This window comes from Chanodichthys erythropterus, chromosome 21 (assembly GCF_024489055.1).
Source record: "Chanodichthys erythropterus isolate Z2021 chromosome 21, ASM2448905v1, whole genome shotgun sequence".
Lineage (NCBI taxonomy): Eukaryota > Metazoa > Chordata > Actinopteri > Cypriniformes > Xenocyprididae > Chanodichthys > Chanodichthys erythropterus.
In genome coordinates this window covers 2,515,096-2,532,770 of record NC_090241.1, presented here as the reverse complement: position 1 = coordinate 2,532,770, position 17,675 = coordinate 2,515,096, and the positions used below count along the sequence as shown (strand labels likewise).

The following is a 17,675-nucleotide window of genomic DNA, read 5'->3' as shown; positions in this document are numbered from 1 at the left end:
ACAATGGTAACTTTAGCCACACTAAACACATTAAGGAAGACAATTTGCAAACATCACAAAATAAATACATATGAAATTGGATCATTTGGTATCAATCCATCTTTGAGAATCAATTTCTTTGCAAATTTTACTGACGATTGTGTGAAGCATTCAAGTGTTAATGACTCACACATACTGCTATATGAATTTATCTAGCCACATTCCCTTCATAAATAAAATTACACCACTATGTCCTTAGTGGCTCAGATGCCAGGAGTTTATGGAAAATCAAATGTTTACAGTTATAGCCATTAACAGATCAGTAATAATGTTTACATAGATGAGATATATCACAAGCTCGGGGATAGTCATTCTTGAGTGTTGGGTTAGGGTTAGGTTTTGCTCGTCACTTGCAAAAACAATGGCGGCGCAGTGGGTGGAAACATACAGATTCAGGGGCCGGTAATATTATAATAAGTGTGTGTGTGTGTGTGTGTGTGTGTGTGTGTGTGTGTGTGTGTGTGTGTGTGTGTGTGTGTGTTTTGTGTGTGTGTGTCATATAACATGATCATTAAATAGATAGTTCACCCAAAAATGAGAATTACCCCAAAATTTACTCACCCTCAAGCCATCCTAGGTGTATATGACTTGGAGGATGAGATTTTGCAGCCCAAAAAAGTGCATAAAACATACTCAATGTAGTACACAATGCCATGACGTTTTACGCTACGCCATGATGTACTATGCTATGTCCTATGTTTTAATGCATAGTATGTCATGTCATTGTGTACTACGTCTTGGACGTTAACACTTTTTAGACACAAGTCGAATGCGTATGCCTGCCGTATCGGACGCTCGTTATTTTACTTAATAAAGTTTTAACTTCCGGCACGACAGCCATACGCATTCGATTTGCATCTCAATTGTATTCAATGACAAATAGTCTTACACAAACACATCTATTCACTTCACTTTATTAACCCCCTGAAGTCACGTGGAGTACGTTTTATGATGGATGGATGCACTTTTTTTGGGGCTTCAAAATCTCATCCTCCATTCACTCCCTTTATAAAACTTGGAAGAGATATTTTTAATATAACTCTGATTGTGTTTGGCTGAAATAAGAAAGTCATAAACACCTAGGATGGCTTGAGGGTGAGTAAATTAAAGGGTAATTTTCATTCTTGGGTGAACTATCCCTTTAAGAAATGCACGACGAAGGTATTGGCATTGTTTGCTGTTAGCAGTCTGCAGCGTGCTTTCAGAAACCCTCCACCTTCCCTAACTCCACCTGTATAGATCTGTTGCGGTTTATTTCATGCATGTTAAATGTGCATCAGCAGCAGCAGCATGTCTTATGTGTTCACAGCAATGTCTGTGAAAGTATTGGCAGTAGCAATCTCTGTACTTGCTCTGCAGGAGCAACAGCAGCAGCATAGCAGATCTATTCCTCCAAGACCAAATACATTACATTGCCATATCCATTGCCATGCCAATCTCTCTGAGAGTTGTCATGACAGAATATATATCTTAGATGATGGGCGGACACCTAATTCAGCTTTCAACGCCTTGCTAGAAGGTTGCTCTTGCAAAAGCATGATCTAGTCAAAAAGAACCCCCCTCTATGCCTGTTTGGAATTTGATATTGGTTCTCATGCGTGGTGCTCTCCGGACCCCTGTTTGAACAATTGGAGACAGTGGAGTTACGTCTGTTCTCTTTGAAGACAGCCCTCTTAATTGTGCTCACCATTTGGGCACAACTAGCAGCACTGAATCCTGCTCTTCACTGATCTTCTGTAGTACCAGGGGAGCAGCTTCACTGGAGGAAATGCATACTTCCGTCCACTCGGCCACCTATGAGCTAATGCATCCACTCCCAGAGGGGACTGCGTCAATGAGTCTCCTCTGAGGCAAACAGATTCACCTCCGCTTTTCCAAATGTGTCCCAGATTATGGCTACTGTCCTGGGATGCAGTTTCCACTACCCATAGACTCTTGACAGAAAGTCTGCCCTGCCATTCAAGGGGCACGGGACATGCACCACTCTGATAGAGAGGACATTTTGTTCAATCATTTTGAATGAGAGCTGTGACAGTGAAAGTTTGCAGTGCAACACAAAATAGCGATCCTCGGGAGGCACCAGCTTCATCACACACTTCTCTAATACGTATATCTCTGTGCACAAGAATGGAACATCTTATGGTGGAACAGTAGACATCATAACATCACTGAAGCAGGGTGGTCTGCGACAAAACTGCAGAGTGTTCTCATTACCCATTCTAAAAAATGCCAGAATCGCTTGCTAACAAGTGCACAGTTTGACAGGAATTGAATAATTCTGCGCTGTATACAGGGAAGTTCGCCATTTCGTGACAGGGGTTTGTCTGAGCTTGACTGCATGTATTTGTGAAAGCATGCTTCATGTACAGTTGTTCACTGCCCTAAGGTGGGGAACTTTGTGAACTTACACTGTAAAAAAAATCCCCGTAAAATTTACGGTAAAAAAACGGCAGCTGTGGTTGCCAGAACTTTGCCATAAAAAATACAGTAGCAACGTAAAAAAAAATCTGTTAAATTTACGGTAAAATAACCGTATTTCATTAACTGATATAATGTTAATTTACCAACCTAACGAAGTACTAATATCTGTTTTGTACCTTTATAATACACTGACAGTCACCAAACACAGTGGTGATAAGAGTCACATGATGAAAGTTCATCACAAGCTGAGGAGGACAACACTAACTTATAGAAGGTGCACACAGTGTCATTCACACACACATTAAACACCATCATGGTAACATGCATGTCATTTTAAAAAATGCAATAAACATTAATTTAACAACATTAGATGTAACATAAAACCCTAATGTACATGACTGATTAGAAAAAAATGAGAAAAACTAAGAAGAAACAGAGTTATTTCAACAAAAATATATCAAATGTGAAGTGTCACGCAGGGAATTGTGGGAATGTCAATTTACGGTTTTTCACTGTAAATTTTACAATGAATTGTTATTTTTCACTTTCAAAAACTGTGAATTTAACGGTATTTTACCGTAAAATTACATTAAATGTACCGTTAGATCTATTACAGTTATTCACCGTATATAGTACGGAAACTTTCTGTAAACCAATTAGCAGTTTTTCACCGCAGCATTTTTACAGTCTTTTACTGTTAAAATCACAGTAATTTTTTACAGTGCATTATACACAGTTAAACGTGCTGAGACGATGCTGTTTTATGCAATCACAGATATCTCATGCATCACAGCGCACACACGCTTTGAGGTAGTCTGTCTCAGTCAAGATGTGTTATAGGCTTACCTTCGTCAGTCTCCACGACAGGCGTGGCATTTGGTTAAAGCATACACTTATATCCATCGCCAACTGTAAGCTCTTTCAGCTGTGGTCTACTAACACCCTCAAAGTCATCAGGGCTAAAGTGAAGAGAACAAAGACACAGATCTTTAGGAAGTTTTATTTGTCCAAATTCTTCACAACTTCCCATTCTTTTCTCCTCTTATCAGTAAAGCATAAAGACTTACATCGCTTCTCTTGTGGCTCATCGACTGAAAATTACAACCAAAACCTGCACATTGTGGCATCGTATATTATATTCCGAGTTGTGTTGCGGTAAAAATAACAACAAGGTAGTGTTAGTAGTTCACTGAGTGCAACCATCATGGATTTTTTTAAAATAACGTAAATCTTTCAGTAAGAGACATCATTTATGTTATTTTAAGCCATACATGTCTTAATACCAGGGGTTCCCTTTAAGAATGTGCTGCCGTTACTTTGGTTTCCTTATGTTAAATATTTACCTTACGATAACCGTTTTCCACTAGGAGCAGCAAAGCTTAGTTCAAATTTGGTCTTTGCTCAGTTTCAGGATATGTGTTTAAACATTCAGACAGCTATAAACTATAAACTACAGAAGCTAGCAGCAGATGAACTGTACATTTATTGTTCTTCAGAAACAGGATGCCAGACAGACAAGTAGTAACTTATCTGGATTATCTGGTTTGAGATTACAGTTTTTCTTGATTGCTAACACATGAATTCACCCATTTTTTTTGTTTGTTTTACAACTATAAACACAAAACTGCATACCAACTTGCACACACCTCAAATGTCCACTTCAAAATCAAATATTTCAGTCAAAAACATACTCTATTCTGTCAGAATCAAATTTTGGCCAAAATGTAACACAGACTACTCCACTCCCTAGTGAACACCAGTGAGATCAATTCAAACACTATTACTAAAATCTTACTGGGAATCAGGTTCATTTTGTAGGTCAATGTCTGTTATACAACATAAATTGAAGGGTGGAGGTACATTAAAATACAACAATGAGCTTTTTTTTCTTTTATTACAGTACTGTAATGTGATCTTACCGTAGATGAAAGTCATTTTCACAAAGAGAAGTTCAAAGTCCAAAGAACTGAGTATGAAATCATGGTAACACTTTAGAATAATGGTCCGTCATTAATAAGTAACTATGCAGGAAGTAATGCAGGACTACTGAGTAGTTCTACATTAACACTTAAGCTACTATTAACTAATATAGAAACAAGCTTAACTAATCAGTAAGTAATACCAAATTTAGAAGACAGTTCCTTATTAGCTAATCAATAATTACCCTAATGAGATTACCATCATTAATAACTATTAACTAACGGACAAATTGTAAAAAAAACATTATCGTGTCTAAGACGTGATCAGTCATAATTTTTACTCTGAATATAGTTATAAAATGCATCATTAATCACTCAAGTATTACCTAGTCACTATGCAGGAACTGCTAGTGATCAGGACTATTATTTTAAAAATATTTTTCTAACTTTAAAATAATGCTCCAGATCACTAGTAGTTCTTAAAGAATGACTAGGTACTTGAGTAATTAGTGATTCGAGGTTAGTTTTCATGTTAAACGGTAGTAGTAGAGTACAAAGTGTATCTTCTTTATAGGATGAGCGACGCCTGTCAACTTTGATCTCTCCGTAAAGCTGCGAGTCCGAGCTATTCACTCATGTACGTTACTGTCAAATGCATTGTTCAATGTTTAATAGTACTATGAAGAAAATGCACCGATCCGACATACCATAAATTAACCCGGGAGACAGGACAAAGGGATGTGGAAAACCGCCAAATTGCAACGCAATCATTGGAGGACGTTTTCAAGAAGGCGTTCTGGTCTGTTGTCTTTAAAATACCACGACACACATCTTTTTGATGCGCAAGTCTCCTGCACAAGTTCCTGACTCTCTTCTCTATCTTCCGGTCATCTTACTTCCAGTTAAGCCTTCGTTTGAAACTTCACTGAAAATCACCTCCTGAAGGACCAACTACCACACTGAGCGCTCTGAAACTCAAAGCACCACAACGAACATATATGCAAGTATTGGTTACGATTTTAAATACTGGGTTTCCTTGCTGGCTCTTTAAAGTTAACTGTTGGAATTGGCCATTCTATGATCATCTCGCTCTTTTCTGCCTTTATTTTCACCTGTATGTATCTGTATCTACTTGTGTATATTTATCCGTATAACCTTTGTATTACCCGTTCTGTATATTAAACACATCATATCCATGCTTTTTGTTAACTTGATCATTCAGCAACAACCGAGTCACTTTAACGTTCTGATTCTAATATCCTTGATTTACGTTTGGATGCTACAATAGAAATGTATCTTCGTGGCCAGAGGATAATATTTCTGTCGTAAGAGTCTGTGGATAACTTACTGGTTTGCTGGACGGACCGATAGTTCTCTACATAATTATTAAAACAGAACTAATCATATATGTGATTGATTATAATTCGTTGTAGTTAATTCACCATATATGGTTAATTCCATTAATACAAATCGCTACATCGACTTGAGTGAGTTTGAGTCCCCAGCTTCACATCATGCCTTCTGGCCCATGTCTCAACCTCAGCCTGTCAGCACTTCAGCTCCGCCCTAGCTCTGCGCTACCTCAACTCCACCATGGTCCGCCAGCCCTTGGACTCATCCTGGCTCCCTCGTTCCTCTGGATCAGCCTCAGTCAGTCATCGCTCAGCTTGTACCACAGACTTCCGGTTCTACTATTGCACATAGACCCTCCACCCCTTCAGCTCCACTGGGGTTCTCCTGCCCTTCGGCTTCTCCATTGTCCTCACTACCTCTCTTGTCGCCCCGGGTCTGCCGAGCCCCCGTCTCCATCTCTATCCTGTGAGCCAGCAGCTTCACCTTAAGCTGTAGATGTAGCCCTGGTCCGTCGGCCTCTCTGCTCCGCTGGATACTCTATGCACCCTGGTTCCTCCTTCATCAGTCAGTCCCCAGATTCCACCCAGTCCTGTAGTCAAAAACTCCTGGCTCACTGATTTGAAACAAAAGATTCAAAGCAGTCTTTTGAAATCGGCCATCACTAGATATCGTTGAAAAGTCGTTATTTTGTTTTTTTGGCGCACAAAAAGTTTTTTCGCCGCTTTATAATATTAAGATTGAACCACTGAACTTACATGAACTGTTTTAAATATGTTTTGAGTACCTTTCTATCTATAGAGGATTTCATCAAAAATAACTTAATTTGTGTTCTGAAGATGAACGAAGGCCTTACGGGTGTAGAACGACATGAAGGTGAGTAATAAATGACATTATTTTCATTTTTGGGTGAACTAACCCTTTAATGGAGTTGCCGAAGAGCCCAGAGGGCAAGATCAAGGCATCAAGAAGAAAGGTTTCTCTCTCTCTGATCCCCGACAGTTTCAGCAACAGATGTCTCTCCATGACCACCACTGAATAACTGATTATAGCAGCCATCTGTTTCGTGGCCCAGAGAGCCAACTCTGTGGTGTGGCGCAGGAGACAATCCCTGCCCTTGGTCCAAGTCTTTCAGCAGGTTAGCTTGGTATGGATACATGTGCAGGGCACCACCGGTCTGACCCACTGCTGCATAAGCCTTGCCTGCAAGCTGCGAGGTGGTCTGGCATGGCTTTGCTGCCTCAGCAACAGCAGGGTCCGATCAGTGGGGTGCAGATGCTTGTCCCTCTCCCCTTGAAAAAGGGACAAGCATGAGCATGGCTTCCTCACTGTAAACTTGTCACAGTGAGTGCATCCAGCCCCCTATAGACCTGAATGTGCAAGCTGTCCTCCCAGGCAGATAACACAGAGTTCATGTATGTGCTCAGGTGTACTATGGTACACACTCTTTGAAACTCTTACCATTGCTCTCCATTGTCTTGCCACACCCTCCAAATGACTGCTGAAAACAAAATAAGGTCATTACGTGTAAATCAGGCACCCTTTTATACGCACATATTCTCCACTTGACGTCATGGACTGCCATCTGCCAATGGGTATTGGTGTGTGTTTGCACATGCTTCAGACACTGTTCATGCTGATGTCATTCCCCACACCGTCAACACCAAGACACATCATTGAAGTTCCACTTCGAAAGGTAACTACATTAATTTATACCAATAAAACAAATTTCATGGGATAGATCGAGTTGAAATAGCTCTTTAATGTGTCAGTTGCAGGTCACCAATTTTTACAGTGAAGGTACATACACTGTAAAAAAAAACGGCAGCTGTGGTTGGCAGAACTTTACCGTAAAAAATACAGTAGCAACGTAAAAAAAAATCTGTTAAATTTAAGGTAAAATAACGTATTTCATTAACTGATATAATGTTAATTTACCAACCTAATGAAGTACTAATATCTGTGTTGTACCTTTATAATACACTGACAGTCACCAAACACAGTGGTGATAAGAGTCACATGATGAATCAAAGTTCATCACAAGCAGATTTTCCACAAGCTGAGAAGGACAATACTAACATATAGGAGGTGCACACAGTGTCATTCACTCACACACACACACACACACACACACACACACACACACACACACACACACACACACACACACACACACACACACACACACACACACACACACACACACACACACACACACACACTAAACACCATCATGGTAACATGCATGAAATTTTAAAAATGCAATAAACATTAATTTAACAACATTAGATGTAACATAAAACCCTAATGTACATAACTGATTAGAAAAAAATGAGAAAAACTAAGAAGAGTTATTCCAACGAAAATATATCAAATGTGAAGTGTCACGCAGGGAATTGTGGGAATGTCAATTTACGGTTTTTCACTGTAAATTTTACAATGAATTGTTATTTTTCACTTCCAAAAACTGTGAATTTAATGGTATTTTACCGTAAAATTACATTAAATGTACCGTTAGATCTATTACTGTTATTCACCGTTTATAGTACGGAAACTTTCTGTAAACCAATTGACAGTTTTTCACCGCAGCATTTTTACAGTCTTTTACTGTTAAAATCACGGCCATTTTTTACAGTGTACATCTTCAGTGATTCTTCTCTGAATTTCTCATAATCATATTTCATCATTGGCAATGACCATATTTGCATTAGCAGTTTTTTGGCCTGTCACCTCTCAGTTCTGCAAAATTACAGAACATGTAAGAACAACTACCAATTTGGTGGCAACAAATCAATTTGACAGTTATAAGTTTAATGGTGTACAGTATGTAAACAATATTTACTGTACACAGGAGAACAAAAACCCTGTATGGCAAATTTCAGGTACCTATTTTCCTCTCTAAACTTTCCAATGATAAATACTACTTAAAAAATGATTCACAATTGGCTGAATTCGTTGACCAGCTTCCCTCATGTTCATCCCATGCATAAATGTTCTTTAGCTCCTTCCTCTTCCTCTCTGTCTCCCACCAAAATTTGGACTAAACCACTCGATTCATATGGATTAGTTTTCCGATCTCTCTATGAAGTTTTTGAAGCGTCAAAGTGGAAGTTACAAAGGCAGTCAATGGAAGAAAATCTGACAGCATTCTGTCATCAAAAATATTTTAATTTGTCTTCCAAAGAAGAATGAAAGTTTTATGGGTGTGGAACGACATGAGGGTGAGTAATTAATGACAGAATTTTCATTTTAGGGTGAACTAATCCTTTAGGTAAAACAAGAGAGTCAAACAATAAGTTATATAACAATGATTAGTTTTCTGAGAGTCAGTAGCTTAAGGCATAACGGTATAACTGATAGATATATTTACATTATGATGTTCTAATTTTTAAAAACATTATCAAAAATTATTAAATTATAAAATGATTATCAAACCATTAGTTTATTATACAGTACATTCAAATAGTTTGTGAAAAGATATGTTTTCATAATATTTGGGTCAATATGATTTACACAACATGTTCCTGGATCAACATCTTTGCTGATTCCGGAACAACATTCCAATCAACCAGTCTATATGAAGCCCATTTGTCTTGTACAGTTCCTAACATGCCATGTTTAAATCATGTTAAATGATCCATCAAGTTTCCATAATCAAATCAATTCGGTTTAATTTACATTTATTTACATTAATTTAATTTGAACATTTAGTATGCAGTGATATATTATTCCATTCACAAAATACTTTTGTACTATTTAATTAAAGGTGCCCTAGAACTTTTTTTTAAAAGATGTAATATAAGTCTAAGGTGTCCGCTGAATGTGTCTGTGAAGTTTCAGCGCAAAATACCCCATAGATTTTTTTTAATTCGTTTTTTTAACTGCCTATTTTGGGGCATAATTAGAAATGAGCCGATTCAGGGTGTGTGACCCTTTAAATCTCGTGCTCCATGCCCCAAGAGCTCGCACTTGCCTTAAACAACTTAAAAAAAAGTTCCAACAACTAATATAACCCTCAAAAGTGTTCGTCATGCAGCATGTCTAATCGCGTAAGTATGGTATTTATTTTGATGTTTACATTTGATTATGTATGAGTTTGAGGCTATGCTCCGTGGCTAACGGGCTAATGCTACACTGTTGGAAAGATTTATAAAGAATGAAGTTGTGTTTATGAATTATACAGACTGCAAGTGTTTAAAAATGACAAGATTTAACAGTTTTTTTTTAACACATTTAACAGTACATTAGCAACATGCTAACGAAACATTTAGAAAGACAATTTACAAATATCACTAAAAATATCATGTTATCATGAATCTTGTCAGTTATTATCGCTCCATCTGCCATTTTTTGCTATTTTCCTTGCTTTACTACCTAGTCTGTTGATTCGGCTGTGCACAGATCCAGACGTCCTGCCCTTGTGTAATTCCTTTCATCCAGACGTTAATACTGGCTGCCCTTGTGTAATGCCTCAATCATGGGCTGGCATATGCAAATATTGGGGGCGTACATATTAATGATCTCGACTGTTACGTAACAGTCGGTGTTATGTTGAGATTTGCCTGTTCTTCGGAGGTCTTTTAAACAAATGAGATTTATATAAGAAGGAGGAAACAATGGAGTTTGAGACTCACTGTATGTCATTTCCATGTACTGAACTCTTGTTATTCAACTATGCCAAGATAAATTAAATTTTTGAATCTAGGGCACCTTTATGGGTTACTTTGTAAATAGTCATAACAAGTCATAACCAAGATCACATAAAAAAATCCGAGACTAACCAGGCTCATCAATTCAGTCATCATTTAAATAGTGCAGAGTCTCTCAGATGATCTTGCTACACATACAAAATAGAATACATGAGTTAATGTACGTGAATCAATACATGAGTCAATAAGTATGCTGGTGCTGATGGATGAAACTTGTTTCAAGCCTGATTTTGAAACCTCTTAATAGAATGAGATTTAATGAGAATCGCGGAAGCGTTGTGGGTTGAGGTAGAATTAGTCAAACAGGATTTGGAGTATGCAGTCTACAACAATCTTTAGGTAGGTGATGCATGTCACAGTAACATCACATGAAGTCCAGGACCCGACATTGGACGTAACACTGCCAGTCTGCCTTCTTGCCATAGTGCATCCTGCTGCCATCTCTTTCCAATATAAACAATATACACTCACATGACCTTCCACCTGATCTAAAACAAATATGATTCATCATGACCCTGAAGCCGGTTTACCGGTTCTCCTCCCTTGAACTATGTTTGCCACTTCATAAAAGGAGCACTTCATATGACTTACCATTTTGGAGATGCTCTGACCCAGTCGTCTTGCCATCAGTATTTGGCTTGAATTCCTGCCCACATTTAGTGCTGTTAATATTGATGGGTTTTCAATGAGTTCTTATGAAGGACAGGCCTGAATTTTCCTTAGAGCTGCCAGTTAGAGCTAGGCTGGCTGTGTGGAAGAAAAGTCAAATCTCCAGGGGCCAGTGTTCAGCTGTCTGTGTCTGAGGGCCAGCATGACTAAAAGACTTCCATCTGCGCATTTTATTCATGTATTTCTTCTTCCTCTTACATTTTTTATTTTGGTATTCAACAACTGAACAGATTTGCCTATGAAGGATAACACAAAAGAAACATTTTAGTTTAAGGAAATGTGACAATGAATGTGTCTGGTTAGCTATGGACAAAATAATAATACATATATTTTGGTCACACTTTAGATTAGGATCCAATTCTCACTGTTAACTATTAACTATGACTTATGTCTCAATAAACTCCTAATTACTGCTTATTAATAGTTGTTAAATTTAGGTATTGAGTAGGATTAAGGGATGTTGAATATGATCATGCAGAATAAGCCAATATCCTAGTAATATGCATGCTTATATCTCAATTAGTGTGAACTGGACCCTGAAGAGTTACCAATATATATAAATAGATAACCCGTCGAAGCATGGACTCCTCTACACCCCTGATCTGGCACCAAGATGTTAACAGCAGATCCTTTAAGTCCTGTAAATTGCGAGGTGGAGCCTCCATGGATCGGGCTTGTTTGTTCAGCACATCCCACAGATACTCGATTGGATTGCTTCCCGGTGCCATGTGTTTCCCAGGTAAGCGGCCATCCACGTGACGTAAAAGAAAACATGATTCATCAGACCAGGCCACCTTCTTCCATTGCTCCGTGGTCCAATTCTGATGCTCACGTGCCCACTGTTGGCACTTTTGGAGGTGGACAGGGGTCAGCATGGGCAACCTGACTAGTATATATATTATATATATATATATATATATATATATATATATATATATATATATATATATATATATATATATATATATATTGTCCAAAAGTTTGGAACTACTAAGATTTTTAATGTTTTTAAAAGAAGTTTCGTCTGCTCACCAAGGCTACATTTATTTAATTAAAAATACAGTTATATTGTGAAATATTATTACAATTTAAAATAACTGTGTACTATTTAAATATATTTGACAAAGTAATTTATTCCTGTGATCAAAGCTGAATTTTCAGCATCGTTAATCCAGTCTTCAGTGTCACATGATCCTTCAGAAATCATTCTAATATGCTGATCTGCTGCTCAATAAACATTTATGATTATTTTCAATGTTGAAAACAGTTGTGTATGTTTTTTTCAGGATTCCTTGATGAATAGAAAGTTCAAAAGAACAGCATTTATCTGAAATACAAAGCTTCTGTAGCATTATACACTACCGTTCAAAAGTTTGGGGTCAGTAAGAATTTTTATTTTTATTTTTTTGAAAAGAAATTAAAGAAATTAATACTTTTATTCAGCAAGGATGCATTAAATCAATCAAAAGTGGCAGTAAAGACATTTATAATGTTACAAAAGATTAGATTTCAGATAAACACTGTTCTTTTGAACTTTCTATTCATCAAATAATCCTGAAAAAAATATTGTACACAAATATTTTGTTCAATTGTACACATTAAATGTTTCTTGAGCAGCAGATCAGCATATTAGAATGATTTCTGAAGGATCATGTGACACTGAAGACTGGAGTAATGATGCTGAAAATTCAGCTTTGATCACAGGAATAAATTACTTTGTGAAATATGTTCAAATAGAAAACAGTTATTTTAAATTGTAATAATATTTCACAATATTACTGTTTTTACTGTATTTTTAATTAAATAAATGTAGCCTTGGTGAGCAGATGAAACTTCTTTCAAAAACATAAAAAATCTTAGTGGTTCCAAACTTTTGGACTGTACTGTATATATGTACTGTATATATATATATACCATGACTTCATCAACAATGGCATGTTACTGAAAGATTTGCCTTTAACATAGAAAACATCACCAGAATGCAGAACTGATTTATCAGCTGAAAATGTAGTGCTGCCCTCTGCTGTTTAAACACACACCACTTCCATGTTTTCAATGTTATGAGGGAGCAGGATCCATTTTGTAATTCTTGTTATTTTAAATGTAAAATAATGCAATAAAGAAATGAAATAAAAACCTGAAAAGTCAGTGTTATTGCATGAGTTTATTTCTTGTTATGCCATATCATACAGAAGAGCTGTAATACAGGTAAACAAAGTGATTTGTGTGTGTCTCTCTCTGGTATTTCAAAAGTTCAGCATATCAGTCCTTAAGAGACAGAATGTCCATGTTCACTGAGTGTGTAAACAAGGTGGCACACTGTCTCCAATGGTTGCAGAGCCCTGGGGAGGGATACAAGTGAAGCTCGCAGTCAGCAAAAAGAATCAACTTCTTGCCACAACCAATTATCCAGCAGATACAGCATCATGACATTCATTATTACAGCTGTTTTCATAATGGTGTACATCTGAATTTTTTGTGTAAATGTAATGGTCAATTACACTGAAAAGCGTTATTGCAATACAATTCCTTTTTATTTTTTTTAAAAAAAGCCATGTTCATTTCTATAAACCCCAAATGCATTGAGATAAATGATACACTCTTGAAATGGCAGACCATTAGTGAAAGTGCTACAATGACCAGCTTCATAAAAAACAGCTGCACTCCCATTTATTTTGTTGACTCGGCATGTTTTCGAAAGTAAGACTCGGATTACAGATTGTATCTTTAAAGGCTGGTGATGTCCATTTAGCCCTCCGATGATACTGTTGCACTATGATCTGTTTGAGTTTAAACTGGACATAAAATGGTATTCTGATCATCAGCTGTGCTTATACTGTCCGTCTACTTCTACTTACAATGTTACAATGACCAAAACCTTTTTTTTTTTATACACGGAAAGCAAGCAGGTGATCTAAATCCTGCATATTAAACAAAAAAGTATCATTTGGCCCACTTTAGTTGAATAGATATGTGAGAAAAAAAGAGTGCTTCAATAAAGCAACAAAGAATTGCCGCCACTGAGAACATTTTTAAAAGGACGATGATTCAAATACTTCCAAACTTGACTTTGACCCAAATACACTCCATGAAGTTATATTAACGTTGTTATTGCATCATAGTTTTTGTAACCATGTCCTAATATAAGTTCCTCAGCATGTTTACGCAACATTAGCATGTAAACAAAAATTACTAACATCATAAAGTGCTAGTCCTTATTTAAGTACGAACCAACACTTTGCACACATACAGATTTGGCGTAAAATGAAATGGACGTTATAACAATTCCAAACTTCAAAGTGATATTGCACATATCCTGCATAAGTTGTATAAACTGTCTGCACAAAACATTGCAAGAAAATGCACAACCGTCTCTGCATGAGAGCATACATTCATTCATTTAACCTCTGGTCTAAACAATTCCCATTACGCAAAAGAGTTCCACGTACAGATTGTGTTAAAGTTTCTGCGTAACACATTTGAATAAATTTGAATACTGATGCAGAGATAAAGTGCAAGTCAATGACCCTCTGAACCAACATACTACCATAAAGTAACATGCTGTCATAGATGTGCTCTTCCTGTGCTGCAACAGAGATCCGTAACCCGGTCAAAAAAGTATCGAGAGCTCATCGAGGGCCTGAATTCTGCTAATCCAAACCAAAGGTCACTTTAATGAGCCTCAGTAAGAATCTGTTTTTGATGTGTCCTCCGCTTGGAATCCTACTAGTAAGCAAATGAAGGTTGATGTTCATGTCCGTTAGCCTTATTTACTTTTTCAAAGTCTGAATTAGCATGATTATGATTGAGCTAATTTGATTTGATTTTGGTAGAAGTTTTAGTATAGGTGGCAGATCATTGCTGCCAGTGGGCGGGAGGAATCATGCCCCGACTGCAGAGTGGGCACAGGCGGGCGTCACTGCTGTGCCAGTAGGGCACTCCGATTGGCCTTCATCTTCTCTAGTCTCTTCGTCAGGTGGCTGTTGCTTGCTTCCAGCTCATCGATACGGTCAAGAGCAGACCTCAGCTGAAGAATAAACACAGTTTGTTACATCACAAATATTCAGTGGCTTTTTAAATATCACTAAATAACTACAATCTCTGAACATCACTTATTTGTTTGATTTGGTCTTACCAAAAGAAATGCCTAAAAATCCAACAGTTCATTTTGAATAAATGCCCTTTTTATCTCTTAACTTTTATCTCTTATTTAAGTTTATAAGAAAATAAATTAGTATTTGACAAACAAATTCAATTTTTAAAATATACTTAAAGGGTTAGTTCACCCAAAAATGAAAATTTTGTCATTTATTACTCACCCTCATGCCGTTTCACACCCGTAAGACCTTCATTAATCTTCAGAACACAAATTAAGATATTTTAGTTGAAATCCGATGGCTCCGTGAGGCCTGCATAGGGAGCAATGACATTTCCTCTCTCAAGATCCATTAATGTACTAAAAACATATTTAAATCAGTTCATGTGAGTACAGTGGTTCGATATTAATATTATAAAGCGATGAGAATATTTTTGGTGCGCCAAAAAAAACAAAATAACAACTTATTTACTTTTGGCCGATTTCAAAACACTGATTCATTTGTGCTCCGAATCTTCCTGAAGCAGTGTATCGAATCACGATTCGGATCGTGTGTCAAACTGTCAATGGCTGAAATCACGTGACTTTGGCGCTCCGAACAGCAGATTCGATACACCGATTTGTTTGTGCTCCGAATCTTCCTGAAGCAGTGTTTTGAAATCGGCCATCACTAAATAAGTCGTTATTTTGTTTTTTTTTGGCGCACCAAAAATATTGTTGTCACTTTATAATATTAATATGGAACCACTGTACTCGCATGAACTGATTTAAATATGTTTTTAGTACATTAATGGATCTTGAGAGAGGAAATGTCATTGCTGGCTATGCAGGCCTCACTGAGCCATCGGATTTCAACAAAAATATCTTAATTTGTGTTTGAAGATTAACGAAGGTCTTACGGGTGTGAAACGGCATGAGGGTATAAGTAATAAATTACATTATTTTCATTTTTGGATGAACTAACCCTTTAATATTTTTGTTAAATTTCAATCAACATGTTTGAGAATGGAGAAATTATCCTGATCAGTTTCAATAACTGCTATTATTACTCATCCCATCTCAACATTCTCTTATCTTTAAAAACAAATTAAGCGCAGGGTCAAGGGCTTGCATCAGCTGACTTTCAACTGACACACGTTTACCTATAGGAATTCAACACCTATAACACTTATAATATATACAGTACAGTACGTAACAATAGGGAAGAAAAGAATATCACAACTTCTGTTTCATGCTGGTTTTATGAACTGCATGAAGTAGTTTAATAATGTACCTCTCTCTGTAACTTGCGCTTCTCCACTTTTAGTTCATCTTCCACTTTCTCTGCAGCCTCAGCAGACGTCTTATAGCGGCCCACCTGACCCTCCAGCCGAATGATCTGCCGCATGACAGAGATTACAGGTTATGCATGAAATACTGTGGAACTGGTTGTACCACAATAAGAACAAAATTAATAGTGCATAAAGGGAAGTACAACTTTAAAGGAGAATATAATTAACTACTCATGATGAAATTGCATGCGAGAGCATGATTCTGAGTGCCTCTGTGCATATAGTCTTGTGTTCATTTTATCCATTTTGACTTACGTTTTGTTCAAGTGCAGTGACTTCTTGCTCAGACTTGACAAGCTTGAATTTCAGGTCACTGATCTGCCTGTTAGCATCCCCTGCAGGAAAAAAAAGAAAAAGTTTTTTTGAGATCACATGAAAACATAAAACTCTATATGACAAAACAGCCTAAAACAAGTATGGTAGTGATCGAAAGTGTATCTTACTCTGCAAATCTAGGATATGAGGGTCCAGACCGTTCTGTAGGTCATCCTCATCCATGCTTCCCATTTCTTCTGTCCCGTTCTTCTGTTTCTGCTCTGCAGTGGCTTTAAGCTTCCGCACCTGCATACACACACACGGTATTTCATAAGATGCTCTCCAACAATAGCAGTTATATAGAAAACAAATAATCACTTGAAAAGGATGAAATGACAAAATATACCTGGTCGAGCAAACTCTCTCTCTCTTCCACCAGCTTCCTTAACCTGATCTCTGAAAGTTGCAAACAAAAACATGTACAGCACATGAACCTCATGCAGAATCGGACAATGGTACATACACAATGAGACGATGTAGGCACTAAAATAATTTATTTTGTAGCACAAAGTATACAAATTTGGACTGTCATTTTAACATTTTACAATGAATTGTACAATGAAAAAAAAATGCAATTAACGCGCATTTAACATGACCAAAAATGCATGACTTGATTGCAAATAGATTTCAGAAATAAGGAAACAAAACAACAAACAATATATTTACTTCTAAAGCCAAGTCGATTTAAAGCTTTATTCCTCTTGAATGTCAAATGATCATGCTTTCCAGCAATATTCCTATATAATTCATTTAATAATCAGCATATCATGTAATTAATTTAAAAAAGGTTCAATATAATTATTGTTTTTATTTAATATGAATATAC

At 37.0% G+C, this 17,675-nt stretch overlaps 2 protein-coding genes across 4 annotated transcripts in view; both read right to left on the bottom strand.

Annotated features, from left to right (window-relative positions):
• Positions 1-4,482, bottom strand: part of st6gal2b (ST6 beta-galactosamide alpha-2,6-sialyltranferase 2b) — a 49,226-nt gene extending 44,744 nt beyond the window's left edge. For all 3 annotated transcript variants that reach the window (XM_067374144.1, XM_067374150.1, XM_067374149.1), the window contains exons 1-2: positions 4,380-4,482; positions 3,307-3,419 (exon numbers count right to left, since the gene is read on the bottom strand). The gene's annotated coding sequence lies outside the window, so the exon portion shown is untranslated. The remainder of the gene's footprint in view (positions 1-3,306; positions 3,420-4,379) is intronic.
• An 8,793-nt stretch (positions 4,483-13,275) lies between these two features.
• lrrfip1b (leucine rich repeat (in FLII) interacting protein 1b) overlaps positions 13,276-17,675 on the bottom strand; it is a 46,169-nt gene continuing 41,769 nt past the window's right edge. Inside the window, exons 16-20 of the mRNA XM_067373590.1 lie at positions 17,196-17,245; positions 16,978-17,095; positions 16,790-16,869; positions 16,477-16,581; positions 13,276-15,134 (exon numbers count right to left, since the gene is read on the bottom strand). Coding sequence (XP_067229691.1) covers positions 15,024-15,134; positions 16,477-16,581; positions 16,790-16,869; positions 16,978-17,095; positions 17,196-17,245 — 464 coding nt within the window. The 3' untranslated portion in view covers positions 13,276-15,023. The remainder of the gene's footprint in view (positions 15,135-16,476; positions 16,582-16,789; positions 16,870-16,977; positions 17,096-17,195; positions 17,246-17,675) is intronic.